The 22,999-nt window shown below is 43.2% G+C and overlaps 1 protein-coding gene across 3 annotated transcripts; it reads right to left on the bottom strand.

Annotated features, from left to right (window-relative positions):
• Positions 1-1,557: 1,557 nt before the first annotated feature.
• igf2bp3 (insulin-like growth factor 2 mRNA binding protein 3) lies at positions 1,558-18,812 on the bottom strand. 3 transcript variants are annotated; one of them, XM_080485626.1, is made up of 16 exons: positions 17,995-18,705; positions 16,919-16,976; positions 11,460-11,508; positions 8,887-8,938; positions 8,671-8,734; positions 7,695-7,973; positions 7,475-7,609; positions 6,888-7,010; positions 6,558-6,693; positions 5,934-6,062; positions 5,688-5,756; positions 3,382-3,501; positions 3,145-3,219; positions 2,802-2,933; positions 2,539-2,652; positions 1,558-2,072 (listed from the first exon to the last, which is right to left on the bottom strand). In XM_080485626.1, the coding sequence occupies exons 1-16, from the start codon at positions 18,167-18,169 to the stop codon at positions 1,971-1,973; spliced, it is 1,812 nt and encodes a 603-aa protein (XP_080341752.1). In that variant the 5' UTR covers positions 18,170-18,705; the 3' UTR covers positions 1,558-1,970. The 3 variants fall into 3 exon arrangements, with proteins under 3 accessions (XP_080341752.1, XP_080341751.1, XP_080341753.1); XM_080485625.1 differs by having other exon boundaries at positions 3,382-3,504; positions 17,995-18,532; XM_080485627.1 differs by lacking the exon at positions 5,688-5,756 and having other exon boundaries at positions 17,995-18,812.
• Between the last annotated feature and the right edge of the window lie 4,187 nt (positions 18,813-22,999).

The following is a 22,999-nucleotide window of genomic DNA, read 5'->3' as shown; positions in this document are numbered from 1 at the left end:
GGAAGCATGGATACACTCAAGCACTTTTACCACAATCAACATATTTACATTCGGCATGGAAACAAATGAAATAAATTGTATATTTACGTTTTGGATTCCTTTCCTTTTTTCTTACGCCCCAAGTCAGGGTTCATTCAGTATTTTGTGTGCCTTATCTGGCCTACTTTCTCTGTAGGAACAACAAAATTAAGCGTTGCGTTACATTTGTTTGTTACAGAGAACGTCCTTTGTTTAAATCAATCATATCCTAAAGCGCAAAAAGAAAACTATGAATCTATCAGTGTGACTCCCCCTACCCTCACCATGCAGTGAATGACGTCAACATCGACTCAATGGCCTTGCTATAAAGGGCCACTTCAAACTGACAAAGCTTGCTCTATGAAAATAAACCTAGTTGGCTTGCACCTTGCTAAGACACTATTGTCAGGAAGGTGGGGGATGGCCTGGGAGCAGAACCGGGCAAACAAAAGAGAAAAAAAGCAACTGTTCTGCTGACTCTACGAGAGCTGCAGTGAAGACTATGAAAGCCCGCCCTGCAGCCCCGACCACAGCCCTCTTAAGAGGCAAAAACAAAAACTTTTGGAAAAATCAAAGTACCATTACTAATAATGTCGATTCCCAAAGTAAATGGCATTGCTGCAATTATGTACGGTTGGCATTGTTTGCATGTTTTAAGTTGTTTTTGTAAATTTTTTTTCTCCCCTCTTCCAGAAGTTGGTGGACCCTCAGGGGGAAAAACCGAGGTGATTCTCGCTCGATACTCCTGTCAGCCGCCAGCTGAAGCGGCGCCAACTCTTGCTCTGGGGCCGCTATGTACAAATAGACTTTATGTACAGGGTCATCTTAAGTCACACACACATGTACAACGCCACCTAAAGCACCAGAGTTGAAGGCGAGGTCAGTTGGCAGCTGACCAAATTTTAAATTTTCTTAAAAAAATAAAAATGTTCAAAGACTATCAGCTTTATAAAGTATACAAAATACCACAAAAGCAAAATAAAAAAGAAAGGAACATTTTTTTTCATATATAGATGTCTATATATATATATTTATATATATATATTTATTTATATAATCATTTTCTTTTCTCTTCTGAGGTACTAGATCCTGAGGTAGTTAAGTAAAATGCATATTAAATTGGTATTCCTGGGCAGCGGCAATTCAGCACCATCTCTTAAGTGTCAGTCGTGGCGCTGCCCTCACCTCTAAATATATATATATATTCATTTATGTATATAGGTCTATCTATAAAATGCATCCGAATTTATAAAATGCCACTATCATTACAAGGGCAGGATGCCCCTATATAATCCACCCTTTGAGGGGTCCTGTCCTAAAACAACAATCTTTCCCCTAAACGTGGCCCACCCAATCTGAGCCAACCCTCCCCCCAAATAAACCTCTTTTGGTCCAACGGGGACCTTGATAGCAATGCCTTTTCCTTTCCACAGAAAACTCATGAGAAAGCTTCATCAACCAATTAAACACTAAAAAGAAAAACAGGTGTCAACTAAATCTGAAATCAACTAAAACATCTTGTCAATTTTTTTTTTTTTTGAAGTACTACACCAAGGAGGTGATAGGAGGGGGGATCCTTTTTTGTTTCTAGTGTACAGAAAAAAAAAAAAAAAGTATTAAAAAACACATCCATGGGGGAGGGGAGGAGAGCGGTCAAAGGGTGCGTACATGTGAGGGCAGGTGACATAGGTGGGAGCCCTCAGAAGTACATTCTCACAGAGCGGCAGAGAGGTGAAGTGGGTGGAGGTACAGGGTCTCATATTAGCCACACTTTACTATCCACCAAGGAAGGTTAGGAGGGGTGGATGTTTGGCTGGGTTCGGAGAACCCGTCACCCCCGAGATGAGCATAAGGACCCACTGTCTTCTTCTCCCCCTGGACTCTGCTGCATCTGTCCTTCTGACGAGTCTTCTGGCAGATTCAGTCACCATTCCTCCAGGTCCGCTGCATCCTCATTTCCTGCGGGGCACTGGAGGCTGGGCTCCAGGTGTGGGCTTAGGCTGCTGCTGCCGCCTCACCTGAGCCAGGATCTCCTGTATCTTCCTCTGGGCCAGCTGGAACACATCGGGAGAAACTGTTAACCTACCCCGCTGCATCTTCTCGTGCAGCTTTTCCCAGCCCATGTCTAACCCTGTGGGTCCCCGCTGGCCTGCATTTTATCTCCCTGCTCCATTGCACATTACTCAAATGAGACGCTTCCGTAGAGAGCCAGGACGGTCATTAGTAAATATCTAGAACTCTGCTATTGACGTGAACAGTGTTGCGTTACTTGTGATTACTTGTAAAAGAAAAGTTACCATGAACCAGTCTGAAAGGAATTCCAATCAATTGCCCTGTATCGTGACACGCCAGCAGATTTGAGATGATATCGCTCCTCAAACCTCATGTACAAACAGATTTCTAACCAATGACTTCTAACCAATTGCGCAGAAGAATCCAAACATGTCGAGATCACTTGGAATGACTGAAGTAGTAATTTCTTCCTTCTATAGATGTTTAAGGCTTGTTTCCTTTACCCACCTGGCATGCAAAGAAGTGTCCACTGATCTTCACTATAACCTGGTCGTTCTCATCAGGCGTCTGGTCCCTGGGCACCACCACTTCCGCACAGGTCAAATTCTGCAGCTCGTTCACCTGCAGCAATACAGTCATTAACATCAGCAACTCGAGGCATGACAATACTGATCACTGGAACCATTTCTCACAGCATTAAATATATACCTGCCCTTTCTGTAACACCTAGCAAACATTTGTTCAGGTAACGCCACGATATGGCCATTTACCGTTTTTCCACCCTTCCCAATGACTCGTCCAGCAGCAAAGGAGGGAACCTTGATGTGAGCCTCAAGCTTCACCTCTTCCTTAGGTCCAAAGAAATTCTCTTCTTTCAGCTTGCCAAAGATACGACACTGAGCCTGCAGGCAGGATCAAGAACAATTTTGTCATGCTACATTAACAGGTAAACTTCCTTTGCAAGAAAAAAAACCCCAAAACAAAACACATCCTGTCCTTGTACTCGTCATAGTCAAAGCAAAAAGAGCACTGAAAGTGCTACGGTCAGGATTAAAAATTCACTTTACTATTACAGCCCTATTGTTTTGTGAATTTCTTTCATTGTGAAAATACCTTAAACTGAGCCTCTGGTGGTCCGACAATGATGACCATCCTCTGTTTGGCGTCCATTCCTTCTGCAGGGGCAATCTGGAGAGCAGAGAGCCAGCATTTAAAAAAAAAAAAAAAAAAAAAAAAAAGTAACCCTCACTTAAGCTTCCAATTCATATCAATCAAGTGACAGCAAGAAGACAGCCGGCATCGACATGTTATCATTGAGATTCAGAATTTCCCCACCTGCCCGTCACTCACCTTGATTGAGGCTCCGGCAAAGTGCGACAGCTGTTTGATGTGTTGACCCTGTTTCCCAATGATGGCTCCCACTGCAAGTGCAGGAATGAACAGGTGAACCGTCTCCGACTCCGGGTGTCCCTGCTGGGCACAAACACTTTACTACCACTGTGGCCAGGAGAGGAGTGCAGAGACAGTAACTGCAGATTATTCACAGTGTGCAAATGCAGAAAGGCGATCCAGCGGAGCTCCCATGTAATGTACAGTGGGATTTTATGTACAGTGCTGGCTACTTTCAGCAAAATCATTGCAGATTTCTGGGTAGTTTTGCACAACAGAGATCAAGAAAACATTCTCTATTCGGTCAACAGCCACAATTAAGTTAGACATGCATTAGTTGAGGCGTTTAGTCCAGGCAAAGCCAGTTTCATGTGTCAATTTTAATTTTGCCATGCAGATTGCAACGATTTTTCCATGTGATCCATATTTTCATCCGTTTATCATTTTCTTAATGATCTTGAATGGTGATTGTAAAAAGAGATAAAGATTAAAGGAAAAGTTATCTAGTAAAAAAAAAATAAGGTGGACTGACACTTTCCCATTTTAAAAGTCCAAATAATTTATTTTATTTTTTTACAACTGTCATGATGCAAAATGCTGCAGTGTGTTTGACATCACAGCCACCTCATTGAGTTCATGTCAAATTGTAACAAATGGCACTTGATTTTTGCTCAATATCAATTTCCCAGTCAAAGTGTCACTTGAGGGCACACCAACAACTTACTGTGGCAGCATGCAAATGTGAAAGATTACAAAGTTCCCCCGACAACCGTCCTCAGTAACGAGCTCTTTTTTTATTTAGCAAATAAAAAAGAAACCTCATTATAAACACTGTGTGCCGATGCATCAGGACTTGTGTCTCCATCCACCTGGTGAACTGCACAAACACCACTCAAAGTTTAATGTAACGTAAAAGGTTCATGCTACAGTGATTTTATATCACGAAAGGAGGACATTCAACTGGAAGCATGCAATAGTGATTTCCTCATGTCAAATGAGTTTTTGAAACAAAAGGCAACAACCATGGTGGGTACACCCCAACAAAAAAATGTCAACGTCTCAACTTGTCATGTGCCCTTGAGCACCAATGACATCTCGTGCTGTTCACCGTCTGCTGAGGCATGGCATCCCGCTCTCCTTGAAGGGCGGCCCTCAGGTCATTGAGGTTCTGGGATGCAGCGCTACGAGCCTCTACAAGTAGACTAGGCAAATCCCAGAGGTTTTCTATGGGATTCAGGTCTGGAGAAAGACCACACCACTCCATCCTCAGGGTATTCAGGTAGCATGAGCTCGTCTGTGCACCATTCGCAAAGTGTAGGACAGTTCTGCGTCGATTAGACACACTTGCCCAAACTGCAACACCTCCATCAGCAAAGGCCCGTCTGGAGACAACAGTGGCTGATCTAGAGCACCCTCCTACTTCGTCTTCAGCATTGCTGGAGCCATCAATTCTGCTCAGCATGAGTGGACGTTCAGGAAAAAAAAGCACTGAGGCCCACTGGCACCTTGTCCCTAGTCCATGCAAGACGATGATGCCTGCGCCTGGTGTTGTGGTCAATCACGTAGACCATGCTGATGTAAATAGTTTCTCATGATCAGATGTGGCACTTGGCGCCTCCCACCTCCCTTAAAAGTGCCCAGGAATTGATTGATAATCAACCAGCTCCACAGGGCTCAGTTCACAATGAAGCAGCATGCGTGTGGGACAGAAGAAGTCCACTTCTATGTCTTTCTGAGACTCTTCCACTCTATTTGTATCGCTGTTCAACCTGCCGATGACACCAACAATAAGTTCAGTGGCCACTTCCGTCTGAGAACATCCTGCGTGAAGCCTCGCATTGGCAGGGTCCTGGTGATCAATCGTTGGGCGTCATCTTGGTCTCATGTGAAAATGTCAACAGCACAATGAGGACTGTTTAAATATGAATTCTAACAAAACGAAGAAACGTCTTGGTTGAGTCATATATCAAACACCTGTTGTGAGTTTTGCCGTTAAGTTTTCCAGAGGAGAGCAAACTGTGCACAAAGTTCTGAAACCGTTGCACATGCATTCAAAAGTTTAGAGACGGTCACATCAAGTTCACCTGTGGAGGTTATAGTGGATTTCAGGTTCATCATGAAACCCGAGTAGTGTATATAAAGATCTCCCTTAAGGTCAGACCAGCGGGCAGCTGAACAAGCACCGGGATGTAGCAAACCTGAATGTCTACTTTTTAAAAATCGAGCAGCCACAAGCCGTGCAAAGCACTTTGGGATAGGTGACTTACAGCAAAGGGCTGGCTGCTCGCCGACAGCATAGAAGCCCAAAATGGCCCCTCGCCCTCATAAGGACTGCACTAAAGAAAAAAGAAACATAAAACTGAGTCGCTAAGGGTCGAATTTCTGTTTCTGCTTTAAGCGTGGTTTTGAGATGAAGCATTCCACTGGAGGGGGAAAAAAAAAGTGAGTCCTGGGTTTGTGTAATGTAGTAAACAGGGAAAGCCACCAACACTGCAGAGGAGACCGTCACTTACACCAAAGGATGGGCATCCACCGTGGGCTCCAGGCGGTGGACCGCTGGACATGGAGGGACCCATGCCTGGTGCTCCACTGAACAAACCCAAAGCATTGAGATTCAAGCCTGGAATCAAGTTGGACTGAAGCTGAAAAGAAAATGGAGCATTTACATTGTGGTTCACATCTCAAGTTAAATGGTGGCGTAATGGTTACATGAAAAAAGCTTTTCAGCTCATTCAAATGTTAACCAGTGAAGGATTCTAAATACAATTAAGAAAAAACAAAACGTATTATATATATATATATATGTGTGCAGTTTCCATATCTCCCTGATCTCAATCAAAAAGATTGATTCAATACAGTTTTAGTCAACTTTTGATATGAAAGTTCTTGGAATCTGAAACAAGCAATTAAATTAAACATTGAGGCAAACTTTTCTATTAATAGCTGTATTAAAAACAACAAACTGCATTTGTTCTTTTTTGAGGGGAGGTCGGATATCATAACTTCTATATCATCAGCAATCATGAAAAGTACAATTATTCAATTGAAGATTCCCTTAGTTTCAATTTTAAAACAAATGAATCACTGTGTAGACACGTTCACTGGTAAAAAGAAAAAAGAAAAAAATGGATGCTCACGTTCATAGCAGCCATGTCACTGTCATGTGATTCCCTGATCTTCTTCATCACCTCCTCCTGGGCTTGTGAACATGCGTCGATGGGGCCTTTGAGCGTGATCGTCCGCTCCAGGTTGTACACAGTCAGTTCCTGAAGACTGGACAGAACAACAAGGTGAGTCACAACAGGTCATGAGAACCGCCGTCGCCTGCATGCGATAAACTGACACCACGGTTGTAATCCTATAACATTTAAAACAAACAGTCATGCCAGCCAACGCCTCAATGAATCGACTGCAGAGACTAAATGTCATCATTAGACCCTGTTCATTGATTGGCCTAATACACTTACGGTGAGATGAAGATCTTGATCCCGGTGTCCTGCTCAATTTTCTTCAAGTTGCGTCCTTCTTTCCCTATTAATCTTCCCACAAAGTTGTTGTGTGCGAGAAGCTTCAGGGGGATCTCCTCAGTGCTGCAAGGACAGAGAGGATGTTCCGACTTGGTCAAACAGTAAAACAGCGATAGGACCCATCCCACTGGAATTCATTCAAATGCAATCAAATGTTCGTGTAGAGAGACGCCGTAACCGAGCTAAGACGCGTCACTTGAGCTCGTCTTGCATCCAAAAAAAAAAAAAAAAAAAAAGGAGAAACCCGCTGTAATGGCAACAATCTGAGTGTATTGGAAAGTAATCATTTAAATGCAAGTATTAATAAAGACCAAACAGGCTGTTGTGAACGCCATCCGGACCGCTTTGGGGTTTTATCCATAGATGTTTAAAGTAATGTTTTTTTTTTTATCTCAACATGCGTTAAGACCAGAAGTACCCACAATAGAACACAGCTCACATTTTCGGAGTTTATAGGCGACTAATATAATTTTATGTACTACGCTAAAGCGAGGTATACCCTCTTCCATTCTTGAACATAAACTTACAATTTTGTGTCAACCGCCTCCTTCTGCATGATCTCCATGATGGTTCTGCAAGCTTTAGAGCAACCTTCAGGGGTGGAGTGAATCGTGATGGGTTTCTCTGCAGCGCCTGCATTTTCTTTTCTATGAATGTCAATCCTGGTGAAATAAAAAGATCAATGCATCAGCCTCCGATGAAAATTAACAGAAGACGGCACTCGCACAGTTCTCTACAGCCACATACTTTGAATGAGTCTGCTTGGTGATGTTGCGGATCGTTGCGCCTTCCTTGCCGATGATTGCACCCACAAACTGCGTGGGAACCAGCATGCGCAGTGGGATGTCCGACTGCACTTTCGGCCGTGTTCCAAGACCCGGAGAGCCAGCGCGAGGGGGTCCGCGGGCATTAAAGCCTCTCCTGCCTCCTGCTGAAGGACCCTCTGGTGCAGCCGTCTCATCTGGGATATAGGACACCTTCACGGTATAGCTCTCCATAACAGATCCATTCAGCTTCTCCCACGCCCTGTGGAGAATAAAGATGTCATTAGCTGTTTAAAAAAAAAAAAAAAAAGAGAAAAGAGCGAGCATGTTTTAAAAAGGCCAGGAAGGCATTTCAGTCAGGAGTCATGGAGTGAAAAGCCCCGATTGGTTCAAGTGCCAAAACTAATTTCCAAGGCCAATCAACATTAGGCTTCAAGTTTTATTTCAGTCTTTCCTCATTATAGCTTAAAATAAATAGCACTGGATCTAATTAATCAACAGTGACAAAAACTAAAAAGTGGACTCAACCAACAGTCCACTGGGATAGTGGCCAAACATTAACCCTCCAGAGCGACAACAAATTCATTTCTGTGTAAAGCAGCGACCATTGATGGATTCAAGGACATACATTTTTTTTTTTTTGGAGGAACAATTATGCTTTGACTTGTGCAACCACCCTTCCCCAACACTGTAGTATGTAGCATGTACACCAGGGGGCAGAAGATGGTTAATTAGACCCTCACCCCCCACCCCTCAAAATACACACACATACATAAATTCCCACCATCCTTTCAGTCATCATTGCATGTCAAATTAAAGCGTACTGCTTTTTGCAAGAGGGAAAATTGGCTGAGCTGTAAGGACGCTGAAAGTGGAAGTTGTCTATATTGTTTCCAATAAAAAGATGTCAAAATCACGTGAAAAGATTTGACTAAGGTGGAAGATGCGTGTATACTCACAGCCTGGCATGCTCCTTGGCTGCATATCGGACATTGACAACTGCAGTCTCTGTGTCAGTGTTTACTGTGGGGCGAAAACAGGGAATTTGTTACAATTACAATTCATGACCTGCATGGATTTTCCTATAATTAAAAGTTTCAAATAGTCATGCATTTCACTACGAGGAGCCAGACGTGGATGCAACAAACACTTTAAGAAGACTGCCATTGAGTTACCTTGTTCACAGCTCTCTACTGGACCATACTGAGCAAGCATACCATCCAAAACCTGAGAGAGAGCAAAGGAAAGCGATGATTAGTCCGACTCCCAAAGCTTTGACCTGAACCTGTTAGTGAACAGAAGCTCATCCATGGGAACCAGCCCAGCTCACTGCCAGGACACACTCCATTACCTCTGCAGTTCAGTGTGGAGCAACACAAAGATCTGCTGCAATAAGACCATCCATCGCAAATTCATGGTCCCCCAGTAGAGAGGGATTCATTTTAAAGCAAAAAGAGCGACAGAACGCAACTGTAAACATACATCTATATCATTAAATATATATTTAATGAATAAGGCAAATTTGTGAACTTGTTGAAAATTAGCCAAAATGATTAACCCAAGGGTTGACCATTGAATTTATTTCAAATACCACTCATTAATTAAATAAAATACTTCACTGCAGAAGAACATGTGCTTTGTATCAATATATGAATTTTAGAAAAACCAAACAGTCTGGCCTCGTGCCCAAATCTGAAGACCACTGGATTTCAATTCCTGATCAGATGGTGGGGCGAGAGGGGGAGCAGGGTGGGAAGCAGAGACTTCCGATCATGCTCAGTTAAACCCGAGGCCACGCCCATGCGAGCTCAACCCCACTTTCCAGCCAACGGGACGGCTTCCCCGCGCCCCCACTCCACGAGCCCACCAACCAGGCAGCCTCCCGCCTTTCTGCCATCTCCACTTCCCAGCATTGGCTGCTCCCGCACCGATACCAGTTCCTCCAAGCCAACACGAGCTGGCTGGTGATTGGCTCGGCCGCCTGTCCATCTCCCGGGGACGGCCAATGGGAATACAGGCCATTCAGGAAAGGGTGGGGTACATTCCAGCAGGAAGCAGCAGCTGGGGGAGGGGTGCAAGTTCATGCTACACATTCTGTGAATCGGCGCACATGGAGGGGAAGGGGAAGCAGTCCAGGCCCACCCACCCACAACAGCCTGCCAACACGCCACTACTCACCACTATTCTGCAGCTTTAGGGCTACACACAAACCATGACCCGCCGCCTTATCTACCTGATAAGATACACACAAGGCCTTTTGCACCAAAAGGTCTTATTCTATTCCGTTCCTCCATTTCTTTTCACCACTCCCCCCCCCCCGAAGGGGGAGAAACCTCCATGTCACCTTTTCAGAGAGCAAATCGCTGGCTCGCTATATGCTACAAACGGGTGGATCTGGAGCTCCAGCTAAGCGACATGCGTAAGCAAAGCGAGCCCACCATTACAACACACTGAGTTCATCTGGAGCCATTTGATCACAGTGGGTAAATCAGGCTGAAATCTCACAATTTACAGCAGCATTGAACAATTGTGCAAACCCCCCCCCCCCCCCCCCCCTCTAAAAAAAAAAGAAGAATCTCATTAGGCTCCCATCTTCTGTATTGAGCAGAAAATTTAATTGACCACACATTATCAAAGCCAAACCTCTGCAGCTGTGAAGTCACGTGAATCTGCATTAATCCCACATGGATCAAACACAACTCACTTCTGCAATGTTCAGACCAACGTATCTGACAAATTCGAGTCTACTAACATTCCCAAGATCAGCGCCGATACCAAAGGGGTCACACACACACACATACAAGTTTAGGCAGTTGCATTTCTCTTACAGTGTCACATGTATAATTATCTGAATTGGCATCTGCAGATATTTGTGTCTAGTTCAAAACCAAAGACAATCCCCATTATCCAATAAAACCATATTCTTAGATTTCAATGTGAATGAATGAATAGCACTGGCAGACTGAAAACTGATATGCATTCTCAACATATGCAGTGTGTGCATACTGCTATTGAATGCATAATTTTTTTTAACTGATAATTTTGACACAAGTGCATCTAAAAAAAAAAAAAAAATCTTTTGATGAAATGCATAAAGCTCATTAAGGTCAAGAAGTTTGTTTTAGGAGGTTTCATACAGTACAATAGGACTTGCATTATCCTCGCATGAATATTTACCAGCCCCTCAGACAACTGAAATTTTAAAATTGTACTTTTTCTCCTCAGTTTGGCAAGGAGAGTCTTTTTGCATGATGCGTCTTCTTGCACAATAACGTGAAGCATGTGTTCAGTGTTAAAGAAGGCAACACAGAATAATAAGTCATTTCCATGCAAAAAGATAAGATTGTTGACAGCACAAGAATCACTGCATTTAAAAAGCAATGTCTTTCACATTTGTGGTAGCAAAAACGCACAGGACTTTTTTTTTTTTTTTTCATTAAGGATGAGTCAGAATGGTTTAAAAAAAAAAACTTTTCTAAGAAAGGCATTACAGCAGCTTTAATCTTGACTTTCCCTTGTGACTTACGTGGATCTATTGCAAATAAAAAAAAATAATTTAACCCCCTAAAAACTGTTCAGTGAGGAAAATCTCAGACCGAGCAAATACTCCCCGCTACACCTCTATTCAAATGAATCAAGTGCAAATTGAAACCCAAAAAGGTAGGCAAGGTGACTCCAAGAGCCCAGTGAACGAGAGTTGCCCATGGTGCCCCACCCTGGAAGTGGTTAGCAGCCTGTTAGCACTCACCTCCCACTGCATGTGAGGCGGGATATTCCTGATCTGCAGCTTACAGCTCCTGTAGAGAGAACAAGAGAGGAAGAGGGTGGGGGATGGATAAAGGAGGAGACAGGGAAGTAAAAAAAAAAAAAAAAAAAAAAAAAAAAAGGAAATGAAGGTAGATGGGGAAGAGATGGGAAGGAAGACGAGAGAAAGACCATTAGTAGTTGACAATACCAAGAATACAATGATGTAAATGGCTGAGAGTTCTTTAATTAAAAACAGGCCTTCATTCTTTCCACCATCGACAGAGAATACACAATAGTGAAGCTGAAGATAGGAGTTCTTAATTTCTATTCCCAACTCAAAAGGTGTACCAAAGCATCTTTAGTGAAACAAGGATGGAAGTGAGGGTGCAAATTAAATCATTATGGACTAAAGGGAAGGTGCTACAAATAAAAATAAAGCTTTAAAAAATAAAAATAATAACACTACACCCTTCTCAGGAAATAACCAAGTGTGTCACACAGACTGAGAAGAACATGATAGGAAAAGGTTTTGAAGCCAGAGATAAGATTGGTGCAACATTAAGAGGGAACGCAAAGCTAAAAAAAATAAAAATTGAGAAAAGAAAAAAAGTGACATGGATAAATGTGGGCTCTACAAGTCCCGTCCACACTTTTTGACTCAATTACTTGTCGTGTAGCAAAGCATCGTCGGGCTAGTAAAGCGCATCAAAACAGACCCTCGTCCAAGGGCATCCAGCAGTTGTTTCAAAAAAAACGGGGGCGGGGGTGTGGGTGCTGAACAGAAACCAAAAGGGAATCTCCACCAGCCGCGTCACACTAAATAGGAAGAGTCAAAATAGCGTGCTTGTCCACAGAGTGTGTGTACAGCATAAGCAAGTCAAGACTAGCAGTTACAATGGTGCTGCTGTGCTCCGTCACTCGGAAGAACAAGGACAGAAATCCCCGATTCATTCCACCTCCCAGCATTATGGCAGTATGCGCTCAGCTATAGTTTGTGTAGTATGAGCGTACTGGCTATGTTCAGAGGCCACGCAGACAATGGAACTTGTGGATCAATGAGTCACAGAGTTTCACAAGTGTCCGCCTGCATGTGGTTGTATAAAAATGTGAGAAAAGTACAGGCCACTCCAAAGTCCACTGCCTGTTGACACACACACACCTAAAGGAACAAAATGTACATCTGGCAGGGGGTTTAAACATGAACACACTCGTGATAGACAAATAATTCAAAGTTATGCTGTGTTTAAGCGCCATTTTTGAGAGAAATTTTGAAGGTATGGATTCATTCACGCCACTATTTCCTCTGCTAGATTTGCTGAGCTGTGAAATTAAATGCCGCTCATCCACACTGTATATCATTCCATTGGTTATTCTACAATTTATGTAGAAAATACATTTAAGTAATAACTTATGAGTCAAATTTGTAAACAACAAAAAAAAAAGTAAAAAACTTTAAATATTAAAAGTTCTTTTAAAACCAAAGCTTTCTGCACGTGTGTTCCAAGGGCCACAACCGGCAAAATTTCACAGTACAGTCAATATACTACTAATCAAGCTTACACCAGTTTAATACATTTATTATGGGGCATTAGGAAACTACACACTCCTCAATTTGGCAAATGGTAAAGAAAATTCCCTAAATAACTTCCAAAAGGAATTTCAGTCCTTTCCGGCCAAATGTGCCATTCCTGGCTGATCTAGCCCGTTCTCCCCACACATGCTGTACGCTCTGCATTGCGGTGGGAACGCCATGCGAAATGTGCAAAAGCACAAAGCACTTCCAGTCGGATTAACCTATAGCTCCACACACATAAGAAGTCAGCCAGGGTATGTGGTGCGGTGGGGGTTGTGGGTGGTATACATTCCCTGGTCCCAGCCTTTGATATGGGGAGGGGTTTGTGTGTGTGTGTGTGTGTGTGTTCCGCATGTGTGTTTATGTGTGAGCGAATGGGGTGTGGTATGGGTGGGGGTGCTATCCCTGTTTCAGGGAAGGGTAACAAGGGCCCTCTCTGCCCCATGGGGGTGGGGCCCTGTTGCCATGGACACGGACAAGTCCACTGACAGGAACATGTAGAGCCGGGTTAAAAGTGTGTGTGTGTGTGTGGGGGGGGGGGGGGGGGGGGGGGGGGGACTGGCTGGGTCTGGCTAGTCATGTGATGGCCAGGGGGAGGGCTGGGCTCCTTATTTACTTTCAAAATGAACCAACATTCTACACATTCGCCTTCTGCCTCGACCGCCCAGATGAGAGCCATGGGGCCTGCAGAATGCACATCACGCTCACAAGTGGGTGTATCGACACATATGCCTGAACACACATGCATCCACCAGCCGGGCAACATGACAATGCACCACGCATATGTTCATCTCTCATTTCTCAATTGTCCACCCCTGCTGAATCCGCACTGCTCCACAGTGAAGGACACACTAGATCTGTGCTCAACGCCCATCTACAGCCATTGACTATTCACAACGCAAAGGTTCTGAATGACTGAACTCCACAGTCTGGTTTCCACTGCCCTCTCGTAGGCCTTAGACGCACGCAATGCGCCCAGTGAGCTACACGTACACATGCATTTGGATACAATTAAAAGTCCCTGAAAGGATTCCCAACCAAAGAGTTTACACTTTAAAGTCCACTTCTACAAAGTTCTGTGAACACTTGTGCCCCTGCCTTTTCCTAATCTAATATATATCGAGGGAAGAAAGACAAAAACAATACTTTTCTGATTTGAGGAAACATGAGTTTGCCTATACGGTCTGGGTAAAACAAGAGAGCACATTCATAATTCTGGCACCCCACGTCTCCGTCCCAAATCCCCACTTTTGCAGGTAGGGGCCCCACGCCCTAGAATTTACAGCAACCATTTTATAAAGACAACTTAAAGCAATCTTTGAGTGCCTATTAATTTTTAACAATCTTATATTTCTAAAGATTTTTATTTATTTGTTTACACCATTTTTTAAAAGCACTGCAAAAATACTTTCCCTCTCCCACTCACTGCGGAAAAACTGCTACGCTGTACAGGCATGAACAAAAGGAAAGAAAAAAAAACTAAATGTACACCCTTCAACTTAAAATACTTAACATCCGTCTTCCTCTTGAACACACACACACGCACACACACACACACACACACACACACGTTTGTGGCCACTCCACCTACAGCCATGCCTTTTGCTTTCAGCTTGTACACACTGCATGTGTACATGTGGCGATGGGAAAGCAGCATTTTAATTTGCTGAAATTATCCAACCATTATAAACTGACCAAAGGTCACTCTGATTGTAAATAGTTAGTGATGCAACTCAGCAATTAATCAAAAGGCTTGTTTTTAAAGTTATTTTTGGCAATAGTACATGTTGTGAGTTGAGCTTCACTAACAAGCAAATCAATACAGGTTAAAATAATTTGACAATTTCAACAGAGTTGTTTGCATAATAGATACACTTGCATGATTATTATTCAGGCTCCAGTCTTTAATGACAAAATATTTATCCAAAGCAATTGAGTACATAAAAGCACAAGATACTGTAAAGTGGATGACATTGATACATGGAAAAGAAAAAATCCAAGCTCAAACTATTTCTAGAGTATTCAAAGTGAAACAACCACAAGATGACTAGAATATGACAAACTAATGCATATGTAGATGTGGTGTGCTCTTGTAATACATTGTTAAAGCACACTATACATTTTCTGGAGTCTGATTACACCACACATGGTCGAATGTGCTAAATCGGCATTTAAATTTTTTTAAATAAATTTTGGTCACAGCCATGACAAATGGAAATGAATGTTTTAAATAAATTTAAAAAAAAAAGCTACACACAAGCATTTCTACCAAATCCTAACAGATGAACCCAGAAACTTCAGACACCCCTTTATGGTCTCTGTCTGCTGCAGCACTTCCCCTTCCTGATGGGTTCAAAGGTTAAGCCACAGTGATTGGCCAAGCCCCCAGCTGATATTTGCAGGCTGCAAAGCAAAGAGGGGCCCCCAGCCTGCAAGTGTGTGTAGTTTAGACTCGTTTATAGCTTCCCTATTGAACACAACTGTGCTCCATGTTGTAAAGCAAGAGCTCTTTTTTTTTTTTTTTTTTTTGCTTTTTCTTCAAGTGTGACTGAAACACAACCAAGTTGCTGCCATTGATAAATAGGAGGCGATGTCAGTTTGGGGATTTTTTTTTTATTTAAATTTTTTTTGTGAAGAGGGACATGATGCAAAACAATCACCTGGATTTATTATCCAAGTCCCAATTTAAACCATCAACATACCAGCTGCAGGGAAAAAGAAAAAAAAAACCTCATGTAATGTTTACGTAGAAAAAACATTTTACACACAGTCCAAATTAATTTCTTATTTACTCACTTTTTAACACCTAAACACATTACTTTATCTGACGTTAAATACTTCAAAAACCTACATATTTCACCGTCTTGCGCATTCAAAACATGGCCACCCATTTTTATTTTAAATGTTAAAAAAGCCAATAATTAATCACAACGTTCCCAAAACGAAACGTGCAATTAATCTAACAAAAGCATCACACTAATTACAAAGCAAAAGCACGTTAATTTTGATTTAGTTCAACAAAAAGCCTTAATTGTGGGCAATCTGCGTCGCCACAGAGAAATACGCATTGTGCGCCACTAAATGCGAGTGTTTTTACGTTCAGGGCACACATTACGCAAACAAACATTATCTCTGGTGCACTTTGGGGGAAACAAGTCATTAAGACACAGCCGTCCAGCGTGGCTACGAGGGTCAAACTCTCAAACTGGAAGGGGGGTTGGAGGTTCGTGACCCCCCCCAAGCCTTCCCATTGCAACCGTGTTTTGGAGTCCATCTCATGCAACAGCAGCACAATGTGCTGAGGAGGGCGGAAGCGCAGGGCAGACAGGGAGAATGACGGGCAGATCCTTCTCAAATGGACGACTCCACCAGGCCTGTACGCCTCAAATCCTGCCTGCACTCACCCAGCACACGTTTTAGCTGCACTCAGGGCTCCACTAACCCTCAGGTTCCAGCTGTATTAATACCAACGCACTGTGCGTAAACACGAGAGACAACAAGCAAAATGTACGAGGGAGGGGAGGGAAGGGAGAAAGAAAAACAAAAAACAAAAACAAGCACGAGCTAGTTAAAGCCCAAATAAACGGTTTAAGGAGCACCCCACAGCCATGGCAGAAGAAGGGAGGACGCCACCATAACGCCCCTTTTATCTGACCCCAGTGTCCACGAATAAATGGAAACTTTTAACTACAAAAACATAAAATATAAAACTCATCAAGGCCACAGCAGCATTTTAAAAAGCGCCTCTTGCAACATAGCAATAAATATAAATTAAATAAATAAAAGGATCCTGGTAGAAAATGGCTACAGTGAAAAAAAAAAATGAAAAAAAAACCTGGAGCTACCACGAGTTGAACCAAGCACAATATAATAAAAAGGCAGCCTACCTTTGACGTTTAGGGACCGAGTAGTCGACTTCGAGAACTTTTCCGAGAAGTTCTTTACCTGGAAAATAGAAAAAAAACACATTTATTTCATTCAGTATATGAGCCCCATTCACACTGGCCTGCTCTCGGTGTATTTAAGCAGTGTGTACTACCCTTCCTACAGAGCCTCACTAAACCCTCAACACATAAGACATGGCTGTGCCGGGGTTTTTTTTTGTGCTTCCAACATAGTAATATTAACAAATTGTTGAATGTTTGTGAGCCACAAACGAGCCGAAAACACAAAAGAGCCAGATGGCCCACTTCGTGAATACGTACGAGTATGACCCAAACGTGTACGTGTCTTTGTGGATTCGGGTTTAACTTCATTCTAAAAAGGAACCTGGAGAAGATTTGAATAGTGTACGACATGCAAACTGTGGTGTGTTTGTTAGTTGGCCTACATTTGATCAACACAATTAAACCACCTGGTGTGTCAGCATGGGCGACATAGCTCCACAAATACACAGATGAAGGCTTCTACTATCAGTGCGGCACAAGGCTGGAAGTTCACATTGAAACTCGCTCAAACTGCAACACAAATGTCCCCCAATTGTAACAAGAGTGGCCTGTGGAGTAGAGCCCAAGATGAGCTTCACTCCACGGCGTCACACAGCCTGTGTGTATGTGTGTGTGTGTGTGTGAGCGAGCCCATAACCTGCATTCACAAGCCTTACTATACTATATCATCCTCGTAAATAGTGTTTACTCGAGCGTTTTATCAAGATATACTCAGTGGAAGTATGCAAGTGCGGATGTTCTACTTTAACCTGGGCAAGCGATCTGCTTGAACCCACAGTGTCAAAGGGCCCAGCAAAGGTTTTGTGTGTGTGTGTGTGTGTGTGTGTGTGTGTGTGTGTGTGTAAGAGAGAGAGGGGGGGAGAGAGAAAAGAAATGCATGGGTACACCCCCACCCTGCCGGACTACATGCATTTCTCGCCGGGGCCCCGAAGTATGGCAATCCCAACACAATCGCAGCATTTCCTCAAATTCCACTTTTTAAGACCAAAATATTAAAAAAAAATTTAATGTCTCACCTGAAATAATATCGATGGCCTTCTGTGCAGTCTGCTCGTCCGGGCAATCCACAAACGCATAGCCAGTTTTGATAAGAAACGTACCAGAGTGCGCAATCTTGTTCTGGTCAAACACAGTTTCGAGGTCCTCCTCGCACGCCTCTGCGCTCACGTTGCCAATGTATAGCTTATTCATGTTCTGCGCCGAAAACGGACAATCTTTTCGCTGTTGGGGAGAGATAGTTGTTTGCTCTCGCGGCTGTGCAGTGTTTGGAGTAGCCTAAATCGCCTTTACTACTCCGGAGTGGCTGTGGCGTGCTTCCCGGTCGTTCAAGCCACAGATAGATTTAAACTGGCAGCCTCGCGGTGCGTTTGCGCTCCCTCGCCCCTCTTGTCTCTGTCGCGCAATAAATAAATGCTCAATTATTAATCTCGTGCCTCCAAACGATGGCGGGCTGGGTGAAAAGGAGGAGAAACTACTTTGTATCTTCCTCCAAACCCCTTGGCAAAGAGACAGAGAATGTCACACACGGTAAGGCTGGCGCCCGCCTCTAAGTCTGGAGCCTAGAATAAGAAGAAGAAGAAGAAGGGGGGAGAAGAAAAAAAAAAAACCCTCCGCTATTCCGGCTTTTTTGAATGAGCCACGTGTTCAAACTACAAATCAGCCCACACGTGAGGACTCCCAATTGCTCAATTAAGTGTTTGGGATTGGGGAAAATTGCACGGGAATCTGGGGTGGGGACAGCAAAGGGGAGTGAAGAAAAAAAGGAGGGGAAGAGTGGATTGGTGTTGGGAAGAAAAAAAAAATCTGGCGAGCGATGTGCGTAAAGGGATTCCGTGAGAAACTAGAGTATCTTCACTAGAATCACATTCGTGTGCCTTTCTCTGCAAATGCTCGACTCTCATTGGCCAGTGGAGAAATAGTAAAACGGCACTGCGCACGCCCATAGCAGGGAAACGCTGTTATTGCGGGGGGCTTGTGCGCACGGCTGTGTTTAGTGCGCTGCTGTACTGATGACACAGGAGAAGGAGAGGGGGGGGGGGGGGTGGGGCCACTCATAAATGATGTTGCACTATATTGTTAAAGTGGACATATTTAATTTGAAGTATCCTAAACAGGGTGGGCCCGGTGCTGCTTGTTGGGCCCTTGACGCGATGTGGGAATGACACGTACTACTCTCCACATGGCGGCATCCATCTTCTCCAGTAAGAGTGGAGCCATGCCCTCCCTGATCCACAACTCAAAGTCCAACAGCAGGCCACGATCTGCCCGTGATCACGCCAAATGGCACCGACAGGGTACATTTGGGCGAGATGCATACTTTCCACGCCACTTGGACATGAATGTTTTTTTTCACCCAGCAATCTGGGGTGACGAGGAAGCGTTTGGCCATGTGGAGCAAACACGCATGGCGAATCCCCTCCGCCATATCTCCAGCAAGGATTTGAAATCTACTGAAAGAGGGAGGGGTCTCACGCACCAAAAGTGCCCCTAGCGTCCTGTGCAACGCACAGCTTCACTCAATCACGTGTGGACTGCATGGCTAAAACATTACACAACTGCCAATAAGGGGATAATTTTGTAAATCATATGCAGAGGTTGATAGTTCATGAGAAGGTCATTGTGGAGATAATGTCCTTGGCTGATCGATGATTACCTGTGGATGGCAAAGAGGTCAAACCAATCTTACATCACAATTTCAAAATGGTAATTAAAACTAGGTCTGCATCTATCTATCTATCTATCTATCTATCTATCTATCTATCTATCTATCTATCTATCTATCTATCTATCTATCTATCTATCTATCTATCTATCTATCTATCTAATCATAAAACTGATTGTAAATATTATAACTGCACACTTGCAAACAGTCATAATTGTATGCAGGCATAAAAATGCCTTTAATAAATTGAATATGTCAAATGAGCAAGTGAACAGTGCATGGTAATGTAAATGGGCCCTACAATTTTTTATTTTTTTTGCAATGTTGCTGACCATTAAGTTAGTACTTAGTTAAGTAATTTAAGTAATCAATGCTTCTTCAAAGAGTTATGATAACAGTGATTTCAGATTTGTGTGCACAGCACCTCTCAACATCACTTTGCATTTATAACATTTGTACTTAATGCTCAACACTTTTTTAATGTTGCATTGTTTAGCGTGTACTCTGATGGGGAAATTCTTGGTGTGTTTCTATTTACTTTTTTGGCTGTTGTGTGTACATTGTGGAGTTTGCTATGTAAGTTATTCCACATGTATAACCTCGAGCACATGACGTACCCGACATGGGAGTGAAGCTGAAGCCTTAACAGTACCCCACGACAACCCTATGTTGTAACTTACATATATAATATAAGACTATTTGTTATTACATTCAGTAAAGTTGTGCTTTGGCGAAGGGAAAAGTGAAAAAAAGAAGTTGGTGTATGTGGGCGTATCCTTGCAGAGAGCCACGCTGTGAGCTGAGGTGACAGCCCGGCGTCCCTGCAGTGTTTGCTGGTGAATAAACCGAGGTGTGCACGCCTGTGTTGGTTCAGTGGGCCCTTCAGCCACCGGCTCGCACCGGGTCCACTGCTGCTGCCTCGCTGGGTCCACTCCTCTGCTGCTGAACAAACTCCCTGTGAGCTCCGATTGGTGAGCGGAGTCGTCCAATCAGCGCGCCGCGGAGGCGCTCCGTGCTCTCGCAGCTGGCCGGGCCTCAGCGCGCGCTGCCATTGGCTCCCGGGTTCGAGCTTTCTATATGAATCAGCGCGCCAATTACGCGTTTCTGCCCGTGTTTCCCCTCCTTGGCTTTGTTAGGGCACATAAAGATGGAACGAAACTCGAACCCGCGACTGGATCCGGAGCGCTCCCTGTGAAGTTACCAAGCTTTTTTTTTTCTTTTGAGAAAGTCTGTAAAGACTGCATTAAATGGAAACCCCTGTAAATACGATCAACAAAATGAGTTCAAAAGATCTACAAATGCTTTCAGACCACCCCCTACTAACTTTATATTGTCATATAATTTGTTCAAAGTTTCATCTCGAGAAGGTTTCTAATAACTTTTTCACTAGTTGAATTCCATACATACGTATAAATATATAAATATACTCTGAGTGGAGTATATTGGTGTATTTATTAAACCTGTGCGCTTTCCGTTGGCCTACTTCGACTCATACAATTTTTCATAACTCACTTTATGTGCTTTTAATGATTTCCACTGCAAACGAAATAACGAATCGGGCAGTGGAGGAGGTCTGTGGAAATGTTTGGTGCCCTGCTGGATGGCGGAGTCTCACTTTATTTTTCGGAGTGAACGTATAGCGGCAGCAGCCTTGTGAGCGCCCGTCTGCACTCCGTCGGTTTAAATGAACTGATGCATGGCTGCAGCCTCTCTGTGTGTGTGTGTGTGTGTGTGTGTGTGTGTGTGTGTGTGTGTGTGTGTGTGTGTGTGTGTGTGTGTGTGTGTGTGTGTGTGTGTGTGTGTGTGTGTGTGTGTGTGTGTGTGTGTGTGTGTGTGTGTGTGTGTGTGTGTGTGTGTGTGGCTGCAGGCTCTGCAGGAGGAGTAGTGAATGTATCGCCGAGGAATGTACAGAAAGTCTCCCCGCCCCCAGTTTCAGGGCTCTTTGCTATGGACAAATTCCATAGGGGGCAAACTGACATAAAGTTTCAGACCAGACTGCATCTTCTGCGCGTAATATCACAGAGTAGGAAAAGGACCGTCTGAATCGATCTGGTGAAGCATAGTCTGGGATATTTCTAGAGGTTGGTCGGGAGAAAAAAAGAAAGGAAAAAAAAAAAAAGACAAAGGAGAGGGGAGGTGGATTGTTTAAGTAAAACGCAGCTTATAGCCCAAGTTTTGAGCTGCTGGCCTCGCTCCAAGTCTCTCCGCCGCCGCGCGCAGGGCTCTTTCTCAAACCCCTTTAGGCAACACTGAATGAAGGGATTCTGTTTTACCGGTGAGATTGTTTTATTTATTTTTATTTTTTTCCCAATTCACCGCCAGGCGATTCAAACCTTCAACTTTTCCTCGTGTCCACTTGAGTTGTAACCTTTTAAAGCAGTGTCGTGTGGCCGTGCTGGGCAGACAGAGTCAGGGAACATTGTGGTGTGAAGAACGCCATGTTGAGGAGAATCCACATCCTTTTAGCCATTTTACAGTCATGCAAACTTTTCTCCTACACAGCTTCTTTTGTTCCACACATATGCTTGCCATTGTGAATAAGTAATTTCTTGCATGCTCTATTTTTTTTTTACTTCCCTTCTCTTTTTTAAAAGGACGTTTCTCCAAACTCAAGCTTTGGGATGACACTCTTTTCATATCAATAGAAAATGGCGGTGGTTCCCTCTAGACATAGAGATAAATAACGAGTTAATGCTCACTAGTAAAACCTCACAGAGGATCATATATTTATGCATGTGTCTGTTATTACTTAAAGAAATAATACTTAGGGAGAAATCTCGAGATTTTCTGGTTTTCTCGTCAGTTTCCCCCATTTAAAAACAACAACAAAAAAAACATGATTAAATTAGTGTGGCACAGGTTTAATTTACCAATTTGGTAAGCAAATGAATAGCTTGTTTCAGTGTAAAATATTTCCAAATAAATAAGCTATTTATAGCCGAAAACCTGTCTATCGTAACTATAGTTGGGTGTAAGTTGGCAACAGCTATTCTTGTGGAATTAATCATTTATTCCTTTTAGAAATGGTAATTTGGTTGAAACGTGTGCACACTGCATTTGATACGTATTGTGAGATGAGAAAAACCTCAGAAATAAATATTTTTTTCCATTGATTCAACAATATATGATGAAGGTGTAATTATTTCTCTCTTTTTTGTGATTTTAAGATTATAGCATTTTCATTTTACTGGAGATTCGCTCATGTTAACATGGTCCGAACGTTTGACAAAAGTGGGTGTTTTCAGTCAGATTCATATTTGCAGACTTTGTTACACTACACACTTTTAGCCTGGAGGAGAGTTTTGTTTGGGTTTTTTATTCTGATTCCAGCCCCTTAATTGATTGGTTACACTGATTTG

This window comes from Lipophrys pholis, assembly GCF_963383615.2.
Source record: "Lipophrys pholis genome assembly, chromosome: 17".
In the NCBI taxonomy this organism is placed as follows: Eukaryota; Metazoa; Chordata; class Actinopteri; order Blenniiformes; family Blenniidae; genus Lipophrys; species Lipophrys pholis.
The sequence above is the reverse complement of the archived record's forward strand: the minus strand, read 5'-3'. Positions and strand labels throughout refer to the sequence as shown.